The sequence below is a fragment of the Oncorhynchus kisutch genome, linkage group LG17, assembly GCF_002021735.2.
Source record: "Oncorhynchus kisutch isolate 150728-3 linkage group LG17, Okis_V2, whole genome shotgun sequence".
NCBI classification, from domain to species: Eukaryota; Metazoa; Chordata; class Actinopteri; order Salmoniformes; family Salmonidae; genus Oncorhynchus; species Oncorhynchus kisutch.
Window position 1 is genome coordinate 38,271,881 of NC_034190.2, and position 21,194 is coordinate 38,293,074.

The 21,194-nt window shown below is 40.8% G+C and overlaps 1 protein-coding gene across 1 annotated transcript; it reads left to right on the forward strand.

Moving 5' to 3' along the window:
* Positions 1 to 1,796: 1,796 nt before the first annotated feature.
* On the forward strand, positions 1,797 to 20,753 carry si:ch73-347e22.4 (uncharacterized). The gene is made up of 4 exons (XM_020505708.2): positions 1,797 to 1,937; positions 3,335 to 3,390; positions 7,940 to 8,089; positions 8,195 to 20,753. The coding sequence occupies exons 3-4, from the start codon at positions 7,988 to 7,990 to the stop codon at positions 16,691 to 16,693; spliced, it is 8,601 nt and encodes a 2,866-aa protein (XP_020361297.1). The 5' UTR covers positions 1,797 to 1,937; positions 3,335 to 3,390; positions 7,940 to 7,987; the 3' UTR covers positions 16,694 to 20,753.
* Positions 20,754 to 21,194: the final 441 nt, after the last annotated feature.

A 21,194-nucleotide genomic window follows, 5' to 3' on the forward strand; every position in this document is an offset into this window, starting at 1 on the left:
GAGGCTCCTCCGAGGAGGAAGGGGAGGACCATCCTCCTCAGTAAATTTCATAAAAATAAAAATTGTGAAACGTTAAAAAAGTTTACCTTTTTAGATAAAACTATACTAAATATATTCAAATGTCACCAGATAATGAATTAAACACACTGTTTTGCAATGAAGCTCTACAATGGCCTCAGCAGCACTCTGTAGGGTAGCACCATGGTGCAACCGGAGGACAGCTGGTTTCCATCCCCCTCTGAGTACAGTGGTACATTGACTTCACTACAAAACCAAAAAGGCTTGTGGTTCCTACCACCTTCCATAGACTTACACAGTAATGATGACAACTTCTGGAGGACATCCTCCAGCCTATCAGAACTCATGCAGCATAAACTGACATGTTGTCTACCCAATCAAAGGATCAGAGAATGAATCTAGTACTGAAAGAATGAGCTACAGCTAGCTAGCACTGCAGTGTATAAAATGTGGTGAGTAGTTGACTCAAAGAGAGAGAAAGACAATAGTTGAACAGTTTTGAACAAATTAATTTCTTCCAAAATTAAAGATAAGCAAGAGAGAGCTAGCTATATTTGGTTGTATTTAAATAAAAACTTTCCCTTTCACACAGCTAGCATATGCATCTAGCTAGTTTAGCATACTCAAACACCCGGCTAAAACAGAGAGGGATGCTATGTTAGTTTACAAGTCAAGGTAAGCTTTTGGTTTTATTAATTTATTGCCACTGGGGCCTGCCGGTGTAACTGCTAAACTGCTTGCTGCCGACTGTACACTGTACTGTTGCCATTGGCCTGGCTGGAAGAAGATTCCGTGAATCTGGAGGTGCAGCGTGAGGTAATACAGTAGGGGGAGTGTGAGTGCTTCTCAAATGTAATGTTTTGTGCACTCTCCACACTCTCGTCCTCACAAGAACGTACTCAAGAGAACGTCCTTGGAGATGCACATGCATACTGAGAAAACACCCATTGACCCGTGACGAATGGGAGAGGGTCCATTCAGAGAGAAGTGGTAGGTATTTTTAAAAGTTCTCATTTGCATTCCGAGAAGCGGGGTCCAGAAAACTGGGATCTGCAGCCTCTGCTTTTTAAAAAAACAAACAGTAGCAGTTGTGGTGTTTATGTGTGCTTGTTCTCTAAGAGGGCAATGTGAATACACTTTTTCACAATGGCATGCAGACTATGTTTTACATGAGTTAACAGAGAGGAAATTACTTAGTTGAAAGACGTTAAGATTTTGAACTTAAATGATAGAGCAGACTGATAAAATGAAGCTTTACGCTCAATAATTAAAATATAAATATGTTATTTATTTCATATAGTGGTGGACACGAAATTGTATAATTTGATATGATATCGATAAGTGTTGTTTGCTCAGACAGTGAAGAGAGTAGTAGAGAAAGATGGGGGATCCTAAGAAGATCTCTGCTCTGAGTAGGCTGAGGCCAATAGATAGTGACAGAAATATTTTTTTGGCATTCATGGCCATGGTTGTCATCTGTACTGCAGGAATGGGTGCAGGAATTACTGAGGATTCACTTAGGATACATGTTGTGGTGGCAGTTGCAGAGAAGTACTTGGGTATATGAGATTTTACTCCATAAGATTTAAGGTGTTTTGAACGATACGTGTCCCGTCCTCCCAGGCTGGTGTAGGATCAGATAGGGCCAAAGTAGTGGTGAGGTTTTTAATGGGTGTAGGGTAAGTTGGTAGGGCAAAGTGTAATGAATTCATTATACAGAATAGTAGGCTGATACACAGCCAATACAGTAGGTGGCGGCATGCATCTAACATTTGTTTGCGGACCGCCATAATACCAAAGAAGAAGAAGCCCGTCGAAATGGACGTCTTTGACAGTGTTGCCACAATTTATCTCGACTTCGTGATTTTGCTGTAATTTTGCAAATCAGAGACTTCAGGAGTTCACTGGTCTATCTAATGGTACGTGCATCCATGCATACGAAACGGGGGGAGGGCTGTATGGTAACGGTATCCCTGCGTTAGCGCGTTGACGGGAAGTCTAGATTCCCGTAGACTTTCAGTCATCGCTAGTTAGCATTAGCACGTTAAACTACTGCTAACTTCCTTCATACTGGACACAGATACATGACAATGGTATCCACGAGTTCATATGACTCGGGGGAACTATATAAAGGGAATCATTGCCAAAATCCCGAAGTGTTAATGATGAGTTCAGGTAGCCAGGCTGGAGCTCTGCGAGACATTAACAGCGATGGGGGCAGACGTTTTGATCAAGAGACCTTCAGAAAATATGCTAATTCTCAGACACTAAATATGCAACTATGTATTTTACAGTTATAAGCAAGGTGGATTCTTAAAGTTAGTGGTTTTATAAATTGATTATACTGTATTTAGAAAAAATACGTAATTTCAAGCCTTACTATTTAATATTTGTACTGTGTACTTGAGCTTGTGTCCTCAAAAGTGACTACACCTCAGCAATTTATAACTATTTTTTACCAGAAATGTGAGATTTTAACCTTTCTTGGTGTATGCAGCATTACTAGTTATTGTTTATAGCCCTCTCATGATAAATAATTACTTTTGGGGATTACGTAAATTACATTTTCAATTACATTTAGTTACTTTTAATTAAGAGGTTTTTAATCAGAGAAGTGTGCACTCACAAAATCAATATGTACAATAATATGGACTGTTTGTTGTTGTCAGGAGCATGCATGTGTTTCATGGACTTTACCATTTAAGAATGTGCAAGGGTAAATTTGGTTCATAGTAAATCACACTTTTTTTTGCTGCATTATATTTAGCCTAGCCCAAAGGCCAGCAGATGGGGCTATTTAGTTGTTTCATCTTACTGTCCGAAGGGAATCTATGCAACGGGTTATACACACGTGGCCCTGTGGACTGGTTCGTACATGAAACATTCTCCATTCCGGCTGCAAAGGTGTCAATTTCCTCCTTTTATTGCGAGAAGGTGTAAAATAATGGGGAAAATATGCATACTTTCGATACGCAACATCTGGGACTAGCATTAGCCACTGGGTAAAAATGGTGTTTCATACATTTTTCTGCCTTCTTGCTATTCATTTGAGTTAAGGAGGAAATTGACGCCTTTGCAGCCGGAATGGAGAATGTTTTATGTACGAACCGGTTCATGGAGATAAGGGTGTATAGCCTGTTGCATAAATTCCCTTTGCACGGTAAAATTAAACTACTCAATAACGCCATCTGCCGGCTTTTGGGCTACATTATTACTGTACTAACGTCACATCATTTGATATATTATATCAGACATTCTACAACAAAAGTTAAAGCATTTACAAATGTTATATAATGTATTTATTCTTATATTTAAGCAATAGCCAACCAAGGAGCAACCAGGATAACTGAAGGAGTCTGGATATGATCTGCAGTGAGTACATTTAATATTTTTATAAATGATGTAGCCTAGAAGGCTATGTTAATCATGATGATGCCATTGCCAATGTTCCATTTCCCCCCCATACAATAGCACTGATATAAGTGCTACTCCTATACAATGCATTCGGAAAGTATTCAGACCCCTAGACTTTTGATTAAATATTTTTTTCCCTCATCAATCTACACACAATACCCCATTATGACAAAGCAAAAACAGGTTTTTCAAAATGATTGTACATTTACTCAGTACTTTGTTGAAGCACCTTTGGCAGCGATTACAGTCTCCAGTCTTCTTGGGTATGACGCTACAAGCTGGACACACCTGTATTTGGGGACTTTCTCCCATTATTTTCTGCAGATCCTCTCATGCTCTGTCAGGTTGGATGGGGAATGTCGCTGCACAGCTATTTTCAGGTCTCTCCAGAGATGTTCGATCAGGTTCAAGTCCGGGCTCTGGCTGGGTAGGGTTGCAAAGGGTGGGAAACTTTCAGGGAAATCTTCCATGGAAAGTTTAGCCCAGGAATTTAGGGAATTTTGCTTAAATTCCTCAAACAATTTAGCTTATAACAGTGAACCTTTTTAGTGGGATACACATAAGGCAATTCTAGGTCCTGTGGCATATTTTGGTTTAACTATCCCCAATTCTATGGAATTGCAACCCTCTGCATGCACAGTGCATTCTTCCATCACATGTAAAGCTGATTCTCAAGATCTTGCTCACTAAGGAGATGTTATTGAGCCCACACTACTACACTGTCTGAGCCAAGGACTACATGCTTTCTGGTAAGTTCTGATTACAATACTGGGTGGGGTGAATATATTTTATATGACATACATGCTTTTTTGTTAACTGGTAAATAGTAGCCTACAGCAACGTGTGTTTAAATCATTTCTAACTTGTTAACAATTTCTGCTAGCTAGTTTTTGCTACCATGTGGTTTTTAGCTTGCTTGAGCCTGCTAACTGAGTGTTAATTCACCTGTTTCTATACATGTTTAATTTAAAAACATTTATCTTACAAAGGAATTGTTTAATCTAACTGCTTAACCATTTACCTGTACATGGAATTGTAGTTGTTTGTTTTTTACTATTTGTTTTCTAATCTTTACAGGAAAATGCTACGGGCACAATCTGATGTGTAGAGGCATTTCACTGCAGCTAATGTAGAAGGAAAATCTGTGTACATTTGCAAATATTGTGCCAAATGATATGTGAAGAATGCAATAAAGATGCAGAATCATCTGGCCAAGTGCATAAAGTTCCCTCAGCGCTCACAACAAGCAACCTCTCACAAAAGTCCCTCTACTTCTATTTGAGGTGAAAATTATGAATCGGGCACCTTATCGATGGCAACAGCTCATGTTCCTCCTGGAATCAGAAGTTTTTTTGACTCAATGGAGGAACGTAGTCAGCGATGCTGATGAATGTCTTGCTCGAGCTGTGTATGCAACTGGTTCATCTCAGATGCTCATAGGCAATGTGAATTGGAAGAGATTTCTGAATGTTCTTCTCCCAGCATACATCCCTCCAATCAGACATGCCTTTTCTACTAATTTGCTGGATGCAGAGTTCATCAGAGTTCAAGTGAAGGTTAAGCAAATCATAGAGAAAGCAAGACTGTATTGCAATCATCTCTGATGGGTGGTTGAATGTTCGAGGGCAAGGAATAATTAACTACATCTCCACCCCTCAACCAGTATTCTACAAGAGCACAGACACAAGGGACAACAGACACCGGTCTCTACATTGCAGATGAGCTGAAGGCAGTCATCAATGACCTTGGACCACAGAAGGTATTTGCACTGGTGGCAGACAGTGCTGCGAACATGAAGTCTGCTTGGTCTAAAGTGGAGGAGTCCTACCCTCACAACACCAATTGGCTGTGCTGCTCATGCAATGAATCTGCTCCTCAAGGACATCATGGCACTGAAAAAAATGTATACACTCTACAAGTGAGCCAATGAAATGGCTAGGTATGTGAAGGGTCATCAAGTTATAGCAGCAGTCTACCTCACCAAGCAGAGTGAGAAGAATGAGAGCACCACTTTGAAGCTGCCCAGCAACACCCGTTGGGGTGGTGTTATCACGTTGGACAGTCTCCTGGAGGAGAAAGAGTCTCTCCAAGAAATGGCCATATCCCAGTCTGCCGATATGGACAGCCCCATCAAGAGGATCCTCCTGGATGATGTATTTTGGGAGAGAGTGGTAAGTAGCCTGAAACTCCTGAAACCAATAGCAGTAGCCATTCCACGGATTGAGGGAGACAATTCCATCCTGTCTGATGTTCAGACTCTGCTTGCAGATGTAAGAGAAGAAATCCGTACTGCCCTGCCCACTTCACTGTTGCTCCAAGCAGAGGAAACTGCAGTTCTGAAATACATCAAACAGCGTGAAGACTTGAAGCCAATACACGCAGCAGAGTACATGTTTGACCCCAAGTATGTTGGCAAGAGCATCCTGTCTGGGGCAGAGATCAACAAGGCCTATGGTGTCATCACTACCGTGTCTCACCACCTTGTTCTGGATGAGGGAAAGTCTGGCGAAGTTCACTTCCAAGCAAGGGCTTTGGGGTGGAGAAGCAATATGGCAGTCGTGCCAACATATCTCATCAGCTACCTGGTGGAAGGGACTTTGGCAATCTGAGGCTCTTTCTGCTATTGCCTTCATCATCCTCCAAATCCTACCAACATCAGCTGCCTCAGAGCGCAACTGGTCCTTGTTTGGGAACACACACACCAAAGCACACAACAGGCTGACCAATACAAGGGGTGAAAAATTGGTGGCTATCTGGGAAAATTTGAGGCTGTTTGAGCCTGACAATTTAATTTTAATTTTACCTTTATTTAACCAGGCAAGTCAGTTAAGAACACATTCTTATTTTCAATGACGGCCTGGGAACAGTGGGTTAACTGCCTGTTCAGGGGCAGAACGACAGATTCTGGTTGGAAAGTGGTTGGAAAGTGGTTGGAAAGTGACAGTGGAAAGTGACAGTGAAGATGAGGCCTCAGACTCTGATGTTTAAGAGGTGGATATTGAGGATGTCCAGGGAGAAGACATGGAAGCCTGAGAGGATGACAACCAAAGCTTTAGTTTCTAGACTATAATTTTACAGAGATGTATGTTGAAAACATTTTTGGGAGATGCGATGGATCTTTGGGGATCATTTGATATTCCCTTTCTTTTGTTGTTCAGTGAAATCATCCCATGTGAAGAGTCAACTCATTTAATTAAAGTTCAATTTTAAAACTTTAAAAAAATATATATTGGAAGAATTTATTAATTTGCAATTATGTCTTATGATAAGGTAAAATGTTTTTGTTTCTGTTTCCATATGATATGGTAAATATATCCAATATATTAAAAAAAATCTACATTGTTTTAATATTATTTAGCATATATTTCCGTTAATTCCCATGTATTCCTGTTAATTCCCACGGAAGGTTTCCACCTCTGAATGTTGGAAGTTGAACTTTCGCCCCAGTCTGAGGTCCTGAGCGCTCTGGAGCAGGCTTTCATCAAGGATCTCTCTGTACTTTGCTCCCTTCATCTTCCCTCGATGCTGACTAGTCTCCCAGTCCCTGCCACTGAAAAACATCCCCACAGCATGACGCTGCCACCACCATGCTTCACCATAGGGATGGTGCCATGTTTCCTCCAGATGTGACGCTTGGCATTCAGGCCAGAGAGTTCAATCATGGTTTCATCAGACCAGAGAATCTTGTTTCTCATGGTCTAAGTCCTTTAGGTGCCTTTTGGTAAACTCTAAGCGGGCTGTCATGTGCCTTTTACTGAGGAGTGGCTTCCTTCTGGCCACTCTACCATAAAGGCCTGATTGGTTGAGTGCTGCAGAGATGTTTGTTCTTCTGGAAGGTTCTCCCATCTCCACAGAGGAACTCTAGAGCTATATCAGAGAAGGACCAAGGCCCTTCTCCCCCGATTGCTCAGTTTGGACGGGCGGCCAGCTCTAGGAAGAGTCTTGGTGGTTCCAAACTTCTTCCATTTAAGAAAGAGGGAGGCCACTGTGTTCTTCGGGACCTTCAATGCTGCAGACATTATTTGGTACCCTTCCCCAGATCCGTGCCTCGGCACAATCCTGTCTCGGAGCTCTACGGACAATTTCATTGACCCCATGGCATGGTTTTTGTTCGGACACGCACTGTCAACTGTGGGACCTATATATAGACAGGTGTTTGCCCTTCCAAATCATGTCCAATCAATTGAATTTAACACCGGTGGACTCCAATCAAGTTGTAGAAAGATCTCAAGGATGATCAATTGAAACAGGATGCACCTGAGCTCAATTTTGAGTTCATAGCAAAGGGCCTGAATACTTATGTAAATAAGTTTCCACTTTGTCATTATGGGGTATTTGTGTAGATTGATTTGGACTTTTAAAAATATTTGAAATAAATTTTAGATTAATTCTGTAATGTAACAATGTGGAAAAAGTCTAAATACTTTCCGAATGCCCTGTAAGTGTATGTGTTTCTCTGTTTGGAAAATAGTGGGCAATGTATTTTATATTTGTTTGTCATATGAAGGTTGCAGATGAACTTATTGACCAAGTTCTCCTGGAAGCCTTTGACAACATGGAGGAAAGTTGGGACAGCATAGAGGAAGCAGGAGACTACAAAACAGATGCAGCTAGACATTTACCAAGCTGTTCATGTCAGCAAATCACTGAACACAAGGTGGGCCATACAAACAGAAATGTATTCCAATTGATGTTTTCGAGACCTTATTCCAACCTCCATAACAATCACTTATTTGTATTCATTCAAATGTTTTGTCAAAAGGGAACAGAAGTGGGAGAAGAGATCCTGACTGACAAGACATATAAGAGCATGACAGCATTTAAGGTGAAGAATGATGAAGGCTCTGCTCCTTTTTCGGACATCCACAGTCATTCAAAGATCATGGCTCAAGATCTTCAACGAAAGGCGGCAGAGAGGAGGGCAACAGAGGTCACCCACGATAAGTGTCCTTCTTTCTCAGAAAGATCATGCTCTGTGGGCCTAACAAATGTTCAGGAAATATGTATTTTGTCTTCTGGATTTGATGTAAAAAAGATCAGAGGGAGAGATTCTGCTGCAGTGGAGGTTGGCACTATAGTTTCTCCCCCCCCCTTTTCAAGCAGTCTGTCAAAAAACATAAAGGGAAATGTCACACTTTCACCCACAGAGAAGATTGCTGTGACTCAAGGGCTATCAGCCTCTTCTCTAAGTGACCACGCACGATTTTCAAGAGAGGTAGTGGATAAGAAGACCTATGCTGATGTTTCCCATCAAACGTTACCACTTGCAGATACCAAGAAAGGAAAAGAGAAAATGTCCTTTAATACCCTTTTGCCTGTGATGGAAAAGCAACAAAAGCGAAAAGCTGGTCGGCCATATAAGAAGAAAACTCTAGTGAAAATGGCTAAACTTTTAGCAATTGGCCAAGAACGGTATTCCGATGCCACAGAAATACACGGGGTGACTCACCATAAGGATACTCTAACACCCTCACGCAAACAAACAAAAGAGAAGAAAAAGGATGAAATGTTTCCCCCAACTACCTCAAGTGACACATGGTTTGGATGCAATTCAACATCTGATTCTTCAAACCACCTTACTATTGCACATTCAGATGACATCATTTCTGCATCTCAAATAGCTGGGCCAAGTATTTCTATGGAATTGAACCAACCCTCCAGGATACAGAAAACTTCAAAGACCACACAAAAAGAAGAATTCAAAATAACAGAAGTGTCGGCGCTGAAATTGACCACTGTCACAAAGGGTCAATATTCTCCTATAGAACAAGCTCTGACACACAACACCTTGGTGCCACCTGAGAATGCATTGAAAGTACAAAAGAGAACTGGAAGAAATAAAACTATGATATCCAAAGGAGGAAATAGAAGAACTCAGGCATTCAAAAGAAACAGAATGAATCCGAGCAGCCTCTTCACCCCCCAGTCACAGAGTAGCAATGCTACACCCCAAGAAAAAAATAATTCGGGACTTTCTCAAGATGAGACTCCACTGCAGTCATCAGATATAAAAATGGAGCCCAAATACTTGTCAGACACTTCTGTCTTGGATGTAACGAACAATGTGAAGGAACACCAAAAAAGAGAACCTCCCTCCAAAAACTTTACAGAAGGGAATATTAAAAGTCCTGGTATAATGTCAAAATGCTTTGACTTGTCTATCACTCAAAAAGATCAGGGGGCACGAAGTGACATGAAGAGGGAAATCAAAGATAATGTAACTGCTAACATATCAGCTGTAGGAAACCAGGGGGAAATGACTCCAAGAACTCAAGAGCTCTCAAGACTAAAGAGTATTGAGGATGTGCTCAAATTGAAGCGGAAAGCTGGTCGACCATTCAAGAAAAATAGGTTGTTTAAAATGGATAAGCTGGTAGCGATAGCACAGGAAGGCAGAACTAATGATCCAGAGAATAGTGGCATGACTAAAGAGTGTGTTCCAAAATTCCCTGCATATCACCCCCTAAAGTCAAAAGTAAAGAAGGAAAAGACTGACACACAAACCTTGGCATCAAATTCACCTACAAGCCCCTCAAGAAGATCCAACAGAACATGTAAAACTACCCCAAAAACTGTTCAAAAGATGCAAGTCCTCACACACACGCTCGCCCAATCAGTTTTATCAGTTCCATCCAATCTCATTGAACTCAAATCAGAGGACACAACTCTTATGTCCTCAACGGTCTCTCCAATTCTTTTATGTAGTGCAGAGATTTTCCCTCAACAGGAAAGCCACAGATGCGGAAAACCCCCGAAGAAAAACACAAAAGTTAACAAACACATGACCACTGCAGTCCCACATCCTCCAATATTTGCAGTAGTTTCCAAGACCCTTGCTGAGATTGTCTCTACAGGGAATGGTAAAGAAGCAAAGAAAGACATTGGATCCAAAAGAAAATACAAACGGGTACCTGGAACTCGTGGTGTATCAGAATTGCTGTGTACAAATGGAATTCCTCAGGGAGATATACATACCCAAACTAATAGGGATGAGGTGTATTCCAAGACTTCAGCCCCAACTGTGCCACAATCCCAGAACACACGGAAGCGTGAGGTTAAAAATAAAAAAGGTACAGAAAAGGCAGCTGTCCCATTATCTGATGAAACTGTCCTTCCTGTTTCAGATTGCCAGGTGCAAAGTCACAGTGCAACGCCTTTACTGCCATCAAAGATTAAGACACAATCTGACACATTATACCTGACACCTAGAACGGTTAGGAAGAAAAATCCAAAGACGTGTAAGGAAATAAAAAAAACTTCACCGAAAGTTGAGAAAGCACAGGTGCCATCTCTGGATCCTTCCCTTGGAGTGGAACATAGATGTCATGATGTGCCACATGTGGATCAAATGAGACAAGTGGAAGCAGTGATAGAGTCAGTAATTGAGGATCTCCACAAACCACTGAAACATGTGAGTCATAGAAAAACGTTCAAAGAAAAGGCTAGCAATGTTCTTGCATTAACTCTGAATCCTTCACTTGGAGTGGAACACAGAACTCCTGATGTGCCACAAGTGGATCATATAAGACAAATGGAAGCAGTGATAGAGTCCGTGATGGAGGATCTCCACAAAAAAGACGCCAGTAATGTTGCTCCATTAAAACCAACCACCTTTTCTGCCTCGGATAACCTGTTGGAACAGCATAACAATAGTACATTACCTCAATCTTCTTTTATGTCATGTGGAGAGACAAAATCAGGCTTGAAACATGCAATACCCAAAACATCAACAAAAAATAAGTCAAAAACATTAATGAATGACAAACTTACCTGCAAAAGCTATTCAAAAAATTCTAAGAAAGCAGCTATGCAAACTTCAGTTCCTACATCTGACACAATGCATGTGTCAACAGTTAAGAAGAATTCCAATATTTGTCAAGAAAGAAAAAGATCTTCACAAAAAGCTGAAAAAGCACAGGATCCTTCCCTTGGAGTGGAACATAAAAGTCCTGAAATGGATCAATGGAGAGAAGAGGAAGCATTGATTGACTCAGTGAATGAGAATCTCCACAAACTGCTTAAACATAAGGATCAACAAAAAAAGTTACAAGAAGAGGCCAGCAATGTTTCTACATCAACTGTGGATCCATCTCTTGTAGTGGAACATGGATGTCCTGATCGAATAAGACAAGTGGAAGCAGTGATAGACTCCCTGATTGAGGATCTCCACAAACCACTCAAACCTAATGGACAACAAAAAAAGTTTAAAGAAGAGACCAGTAATATTTCTGCATTGGAACAAACAGCATTTCTCACCTCGGATAACCTGTTGGAACAGCAGAACCATTGTACGTTACCTCAATATTATTTGCTGACAAAATCAGGCTTGAAACATGCCAAACCCAAAATGTCAACAAAAATGAAGTCAAAAGCATGCAGTAAAGGGAAACTATTTAAACATGCTAAGAAAGCTGCTGTAATAACTTCAGATCCTTCTATTGGAGCAGAAAATGGATGTCTTGAAATGCCTTCCCACTTTACCCAAGCAGAGAGAGGAGGAAAGGGAGATGTAAAAACCAATAAATGTGTTGGAAAGCATGAAAAGGAAGCAGTGATATCAGTGACCGGTGATCATTTGGAAACAGCGGCCCACAAACCACATCAACGTAAGGGGCCAAGAAAGAAGCTAAAAGAAGAGGACAGCAGTGTTTCCAAACCAGAACAAGTAGAATCTACTACTTCAGATAGCCAGCTAAGACAGCATGACCACAATGATTCACAACAAGTTTCTTTGCTAGTGTCGGCGGCAAAGACAGAATCAGGAATAGAGCATATCATGCCAGAAATGGAAATGACAAATAAGCCAAAAACATGCAGGAAAAGGAAAATACTGTCCAAACAAAGCTCAAAGATCACTGAAACTCCAACCCCACTAAGTTCAAAACCATCTCTTGGAGTGGAATATAGATATTCTGAAATGGCTACCCCTTTCACACATGTGGACCAGGTTCAGAATATTCTTGATACTCCTAAAGGCTCCAAAGCGAGTAATGGAAATACTGGATCAAACCATCCAATATCCAATGTCAGACATTCCAGAAGGCCCTCCAAATCGAATTCACATATCACAACTGACTTGATACAAGATCAAGCAATTTTATCAGTTGCATCACATCTCACTAATCAACCTACCAGTCCTGTATCAACAACCGTGTCCTCAACTGCAGCACAAGGACAGATTACTGAATTAGTGAGTTCTCTTTGTACAGATAAAAGGCCGCATAAAATAGGGAGGCCTCCGAAGAAGAAAAAGTCTCAGAGACCAAAAAGAACGGGTATTGATAAGAATATCACAGATGACGACAAAGTGTGTGTTCAATTCTTATCAGCATTTGTAAAAGAGGAACTAATTGAGGAAGAGAAAAGTCTAGAAAATAGGGGAAAAGAAAAGAACGGCAAAGGGAAGAAAGGCAAAATTCTCCAAACAGACAATGTGAAGGTGAAAGATGGCAACGCATTAGCAGATGACAAATTAGTTTTACAAGTCCCTATAGATGATGCAGGGGACTCTATATCTATTGCAATAGACCCAATCAGTGCTGTAATTCCCAAACATAAAAAAGGTGGTCGTATTGCCAAGGGTAAAAGAGTGCAAAAAATTGCTTCCACCCCCAACATCCCCAGTGACCAGCAATGCATGAATATGTCCACAGAAGAAATGTCTCTGTGTCTCAGCAATATATCAGAAAAACACAGAAAACGAAAAGTTGACAGCAGCAGTGCTGATTTTGTTAATGCAGATATAAACGTTCTAAATCTTAAAGATGATCTTAGTGATAGATCTGAAATACTGGACTCATCCTTACTAGGGACTCAGAGGGTGAAGAACAAGGGTAAGATCAAATCCAAGACAATTACAGAAGAACAGACCGTGGCCACATCAGTGGTAAAAGAGATGGTGTGGCTAGATTTACAGACCACCATAGCAGCACTGAAAAAGAAACGAGGTCGGCCATTCAAGAAAAGTACCTTGATGAGAATGGCAAAACAGCGGTCATGTGAACAGCAGAAGTCAAACACTAGCAGAAAACCTTCCGTGAACAAGACACAGAGCTGCAAATCAATAGGAATTTCTACGGGAGGGAAAATGCACAAATTCAACCCAATGTCAACAACTTCAAGAAGGCACACTAGAGCATCCGTGGCAATGAAGAATGAAGACCTTGTTCTTAAACAACAGCAAGACGACATATGGGAGATCACCAATGTGTCCAGCAACATTTTCTTCCCAATTGTGACTAATTCCCGCAGTATTTCAGTGCAAGAAATCGAAACTTCGGAAACTATTTTCTCTGTTGATGCAGGGGCGACACAAGGAATCCAGCAAGTTGAGTCTACCCCATTAACAACCCCTCTCACAAAATTACCTCATAAAGTGACTGGCGTGAAGAAGAGACGCAGGAGAAATAAAACTGGATGGGCTACAAAAGTGAAATCCAAACGACCTCTCTCCAAAGTGAACTGCGGGGGTACGCTTGAGGTGTTTGTTCAGTCTTCCATTGACAACACTGGACTCTCATTCAACTCTAGCCTCTGTAATTCGTTAACAGAAAATGACACATTGGAAAGTGTTGAACAAGAGAGAGAATGTAGAGCACATGTGAAAGCAGTAACGAACTACAATCGAGTTTGTGTGGAGAAGGAGATCAACTGTGGCGATCAACCCCTAACAGCTCGTGCTAAATTGCAGCATTCAAGTGTACTCCTACACAATCTTAAGACAAGGAAACCTATGTCATGCCATTTCTGCAGTCGCTCATTCCGTCACATAACCGCATACACAATTCACAAGCGCATTCACACAGGTGTGAAGCCTTACAGTTGCCAGAAGTGCGGCAAGAGCTTTGCTCATCTCTCCAAACTCAAATCACACTCAAACATCCACAAACAACATGGGCCCATTCAATGCCCATGTTGCATCACTCAGTCTCCAAATAAAGATGACTTGATTGATCATTTCAAGATCCACATGAAGGGTACCAAGAGGTTCAGTTTGATTAATAAAACAAGAAGAGACAAAGAAATCCAGATTCATCCTTACACTGATTACATAGAGTCCCCAGTAACTCTTAACGGCAGGAAATTCCTTAGATGCTCCACTTGTTTAAAATATTTTTTCAGTAAGGCCACATTGAAGCTGCACCTACAAACACACAGTGGAGTGAGGCGTTTCACCTGCAAAGTCTGTGGCAAGATGTTTATCACATTCTCAAGTTTCAATGCACATGAAAAAACACACTGGCCTGTTAAACCGTATGCTTGCTCTGTGTGTGGAAAAGGCTTTGTTCTGCTTAGGGAGCTCAAAACCCACTCTCATATGCACTCAGGAGAGATGCCTTTCTTCTGTAACCACTGTGGTCAGGCCTTTAGCGACTTCTCATCCTTGCGCACACATCAAGTCTCCAAAGTGTGTTTTGAGGCTAGAGATGAAGGGGATGGAAGCAAGGTTGACATTGAGGGGTTCCTGGTGGAGCAAAGGGCTGATGGGCAGATTAATACCCCAATGTACTTTAAATGTCAGATTTGCAAACAACTTAATCGTCGCTGGTGTCAGTACATTCTTCATCTGCAAACGCACACTAATAACAAGCCAAACCTTTGTGAGATCTGTGGACAACGGTATGAGGTTCCTGAATTATGTGTTCATTGTAAAGTGTGCTGCAAATCAAGTGGAGAGGAGAGGGCATGCAATTCGTCCTTGTCAGAGGTCTGGCATGAACCCCAATCTCTGCAAAATCCAATGCATGTGACTGATTTTCTGTACAATGCTAATCAGGAAATGTTATCTACTGATGACCAACATCCTAAATGCAAGGAGTCTGAGCCCCTGCCACCTCTGGAAACTATGGAGGAGTATTCCTCAGATGTGCTTCCACAAAACCCCAAACCTGCTTGCCAGATCCCAGGTAATGGGTTAGAGATAAATCGACCTTCTCCCTCAAACTCCATGTGTGCAAGTTCTGCCATATTGTCCCCCTCTGTAATGAGCTGTAATTCAGTACGTGTGGTTCAACAGCCTTCAGGTTTTCACTCTCGTTTTCAGACCCATGCTCCTTGTGACAGATATCCCCGTGGACAATGTGGAAAATCCTTTAACCGGTGGAATAAGCTCTGGTTGCATCAGGGACGACACAGAGAAAAACGCTGTAGCTTCTCATGCACTCAGTGCAATTTAGAGTTTCGCTTCTTAGGCTCCTATAGGGAGCACATGCAGGAACATGCAGCGCAGAGACCCTATGTTTGTCCGTTATGTCCCAAAACCTATATCACGGAAGAAGACTTAAATACCCATCTGTGCGAAAATCACCAGCCATGTGAAAGCCTGAAATGTGACACGTGTGAAAAGGGTTTCACCAGTTTCAGAAATTTGGAGAGACATCGTCTGTTACACAGAGCTGCTAGCTCGCACTATTGTCTCCCTTGCAAGCTCCCATTTCCTAGTTACCTAGCCTTAAAGAATCACTTGAAGGCTCATAAAGCCCGCCCTGTTATCCCTCTCCCTGAAGGGCCATTGGAACCACTTCGATTTCCCTATCACTGTAGAAAATGTAATGCCAGATTTACAACCACAGACTTGCTCCAAGCCCATCAGGTTTGCCATCTTATAGGGGGGAAGAAAACATATAGCAGTTCAACAAATGTAGTTTCTGCTTCCCTGACCTCCAAGCTCTCAAACAAACCAAGAGCGAGAATCACCCCTCTATCCCCTACGACAGTACCTAGTCTTCTTCTGTCAAAGAAAAGGAACATGTATAGGTATCCTCACCCTGATCGTCTCTATGTCGTCCCTAAAATATCCTCACAGCCACCGGTCATTGTTTCGGACACAGAAGAAGAGCCCCAAGAGATTCTAAACTTTAGCTTATCCTCGCCCTGTAACACTGTGTCCCTTGAACATGAAGGGCAAACCAGCCCTAGCAATAATTGTGAGGCAAACAACTCGGATCTACCTCAGTGCTCATGCCCCTCATGTGTCCTTATTTATGAACCTACTCAATGTATGCCAAAAACAAACACCCCACACATGCCGACTCATGAACCACCATGTCCCTTGGATAAAGGTCATCAGAATGTACCACCTCAAAGATGGAAAAAGTCTAAGGGTAATGATGATGCTTTCTTTAGAGCCTCAACAACATTTGTGATATCAAGGGCCAAAAAACAGCGGATTGGCTTTGAGTGTGCTGATTGTTGGGTAAGATTTAGTGACGTCTCAGAGCTACATGAGCATTACTTACATCATGCCAGGGGGGTGAAGTGAAAATCAATATATTTTTTTCCACTAATGGACATTTGCATCAGAAAGTATTCAGACCGATTTTACTTTTTCCAAATTTTGTTACGTTACAGCCTTATTCTAAAATGTATTTTTGCAAATGTTTAAAAAAATATATGAAATATCACATTTTACAAGTATTCAGACCTTTTACTCAGTACTTTGTTGAAGCACCTTTGGCAGTGATTACAGCCTTGAGTCTTCTTGGGTATGACGCTACAAGCTTGGCACACCTGTATTTGGGGAGTTTCTCCCATTTTTCTTTGCAGATCCTCTCATACTCTGTCAGGTTGGGTGGGGAGCATCGCTGCACAGCTATTTTTAGGTCTCTCCAGAGATGTTCTATCGGGTTCAAGTCTGGGCTCTGGCTGGGTCACTCAAGGATATTCAGAGACTTGTCCCAAAGCCACTCCTGTGTTGTCTTGGCTGTGTGCTTAGGGTCGTCCTGTTGGGGTGAAGGTTCTTCCAAATATAAGGTCCTGAGCGTTCTGGATCAGGTTTTCATCAAGGATCTCTCTGTACTTTGCTCTGATCATCTTTCCCTTGATCCTGACTAGTCTCCCAGTCCCTTCCACTGAAAAACATCCCCACAGCATGACGCTGCCACTGCCATGCTTCACCATATGGATGGTGCCAGATTTCCTCCAGATGTGATTCTTGTCATTCAGGCCAAAGAGTTCAATCATGGTTTCATCAGACAAGAGAAGCTTGAGGTGCCTTTTGGCAAACTCCAAATGGGCTGTCATGTGCCTTTTACTGAGGAGTGGCTTCCGTCTGGCCACTCAACCATAAAGGCCTGATTGGTGGAGTGCTGCAGAGATGTTTGTTCTTCTGGAAGGTTCTCCCATCTCCACAGAGGAACTCATGAGCTCTGTCAGAGTGACCATCGGGTTCTTGGTCACCTCCCTGACCAAGGCCCTTCTCCCCCGATTGCTCAGTTTGGCCGGGTGGCCAGCTCTAGGAAAAGTCTTGGTGGTTCCAAACTTCTTCCATTTAAGAATGATGGAGGCCACTGTGTTCTTCGGGACTTTCAATGCTGCAGACATTTTTTGGTGTCCTTTCCCAGATCTGTGCCTCGACACAATCCTGTCTCGGAGCTCTATGGACAATTTCTTTGACCTCGTGGCTTGGTTTTCCCTCGGACACGCATTGTCAACTGTGGGACCTAATATAGACAGGTGTGTGCCTTTCCAAATCATGTCCAATCAATTGAATTTACTACAGGTGGACTCCAAGTTGTAGAAAGATCTCAAAGATGAGCAATTGAAACAGAATGCACCTGAGCTCAATTTTGAGTCTCATAGCAAAGGGTCTGAATACTTATGAAAATATAGCTTTTTTTTATTACATTTCTAAAAACCTGTTTCGCTTTGTCATTATGGGGTATTGTGTGTACATTGAGAAATGTTTTGTTTAATCCATTTTAAAATAAATGTGGAAAAAGTCAAGGACTGAATACTTGTCGAATGGACTGTATATCATTGTTTTTGATGAGTACTAAATAAGTTTCAGAGTTAACCACCAACTATAGCAATGGTTAAATTAATAATTCACTCCAAACCACTAATTCCCATGATTTTCATTGTTAAATAACGGCAATATGTATTTTCGTCATTATGTTAAGGTAGGAAGCAACTTGAAAATTGTTGCTGAAATTTTTTGGAGCTTAAGTCAACAACACTTCTCTCCAGACAGGAGGGCTGGCTGGCTAGCTTGCTAGAAAACATAGCTATACACAATATTACTAAAGTCAATATCAGCATGTGAAGTAGCTATTTAGCTGTAAAATCTCAAACACTGCACTATCAATTTTAGAGTTACATTCTCACCATGTTCAACCTGGTAGAGATTTTGTCTTGCTCAAAACAGTGAGGTTGTGAATGCAACACAATGGACCTGTGCTGCTAAAGTCCATTGGTACGTAGTTGGAGGAAAGGATATTGATCTGACGGTGCACTGTGTACTTGAACGCAAGTCTAAGAAGTGGTAGATATCCTAGTGTTTACCTGTGGCGGCAGGTAGCCTAATAGTTAGAGCGTTGGGCCAGTAACTGAAAGGTTGCTGGATCAAATCCCTGAGCTGACAAGATAAATATGTTGTTCTGCCCCTGAACAAGGCAGTTAACCCACTGTTCCCCGGTAGGCCGTCATTGTAAATAAGAATTTGTTCTTAACTGACATGACTAGTTAAATAAAGTAAAAAATAAATAAAGATATGTTCTATGTGCGGAATTTCTATACTTCACGTTCTTAATTTTTGTTTTTGGTCTTTTACTTTAGTTTTCTTTTACACCAACTTCAAACAGCTGAAAATACAATACCTTTTTGTTACTAAAAAGCGGTTTGGATGGTACAATAATTTTCTACACTTGCTTGTTTTGTCACAAACTTCAATTATGCGAAATCTAAAACAAATTTCTACCAGGAAATGGCAAAGCAATTTCTGCATATTGGATATTTTTTAAAGGCGTTCTGAAATATGATAGTCTTTTTGGAAATAGGGATTAACAAACCATTACCAAATTGACAGGAGTGTCACTCCTGGAGTGGATTATCCATTTAACGTTGATATTAAACTTTGTTTATTTAAATTTTTTATATATTCATATTTACACTGATTGTCCAAAACATAAAGAACACCTTCCTAATATTGAATTGCCCCCCCACCCCCTCCTACCTGTGAAAAACACCCAGCAGCTCCTAGCACCTACTACCATACCCTGTTCAATAACCTGTTCAAAGGCACTTCAATCTTTTGTCTTGCCCATTCACCGTCTGAATGGCACACATACACAATCCATGTCTCAATTGTATCAAGGCTTAACATTTCTTCTTTAACCTGTCTCTTCCCCTTCATCTACACTGACTGAAATGGTTTTAACAAGTGACATCAATAAGGGATCATAGCTTTCAACTGCTCAGTCTGTCATGGAAAGAGCAGGTGTTCTTAATGTTTTGTACACTACTGCAAGAATGTGCCTTTTGAATAGATTACAAACTTGTCATACTTTAAACAGTTATTCATATCCAGTGGTGGAAAAAGTACCCAATTGTCATACTTGTGTAAAATGATAGATACCTTTTAATAGAAAGTTACTCAAGTGAAAGTCACCCAGGAAAATACTACTTGAGTAAAAGTATTTGGTTCTAAATATACTTAAGTATCAAAAGTAAAAGTGTACATAATTTCAAATTCCTTATATTAAGCAAAGCAGACTGTACCATTTTCTTGTTTTAAAAATGTAGGAGAGCCAGGGGCACTCTCCAACACTGACATTATTTACAAATGATACATTTGTGTTAGTTAGCTTGCCAGATCAGAGGCAGAAGGATGACCACGTGTTCTCTTGATAAGTGTGTGAATTGGACCATTTTCCTGTCCTGCTAAGCATTCAAAATGTGATTTAGTACTTTGGGGTGTCAGGGTAAAAGTAAGTAAAAGTTGTCAAAAATATAAATCGTAAAGTACAGATCACATAAAAATACTTTAAAGTACTACTTAAGTACTTTACACCACTGTTCAAATCTGTCCTGCTGCTGTTGGCAAAGTTTTCTTTGTTCTATTTTTGTAAGACCTTTATGTACACAGACACCATGAGTGTCTCTCTTTTTATTATGTTTAACATGGGATATATTGCACATTTGATAACGCACACTAATTGCATCCTTTGGGGAAACGGTTAGATCTGCTTTCCAAACAGTCAATAGTTTGGGAATGGTGATTACTTAAACATCTTTGATTTCTGGAAGGTGGTTTGGCACGTTATAGAAAGTCGGTCATTTTTAAATGTCAAAGATTTCATTGGACATTCAGTAAGCATTACTCATTGAATATTTAGGCACTGTGTGCACGTACAACATGAGTATGCAAATGTTTGAAATGTAATTGTAAACACAAAGATGTGATGAAAAATATTAGTTATTGATTCTGTTCTGGTAAGCTTTCATTCTTTAGATGTCACTGTCTCATTTATCAATGCAAAATGTGTTTCGCTTTTTACTTTACTTTGATTTACAGTAGTCTGACAATAAAAGTTGACATTACATCAGGAGTATCTTGACTGACTTTTGTGCCGAGTTTCTCCACAGTAAGCACGTTTCCTAGCACGTCTCCAAGCACGTTTCCATTTATGCAAGGGAAGTCATGCAATAAAAAATAATCACGACAGGTCTGGTGGACACCAGACGTTTGGTCGTTTTACATGGTGGGACCTTTTTTTTTTTTTTGCAATGATAAACTATGTTGTACTACTCTTATGACGTGGAAAAGCATTGTTTTTAGGCAGATTAAATCATTGATGAACTTCATGGTGGTTAAGTGATGGACGGTGATGTGCTTGATGCAAATGTCAAATATATATTACCAGTTTATTTAAAATAGTGGTAACCTGACGATCGATGCTTGGCTGCCAATTATCAAAGGAAATGTTGCTGTTATGTATATCTTATCATATTACCTACCAAAGTTATTATAGTAAACTTTTTTG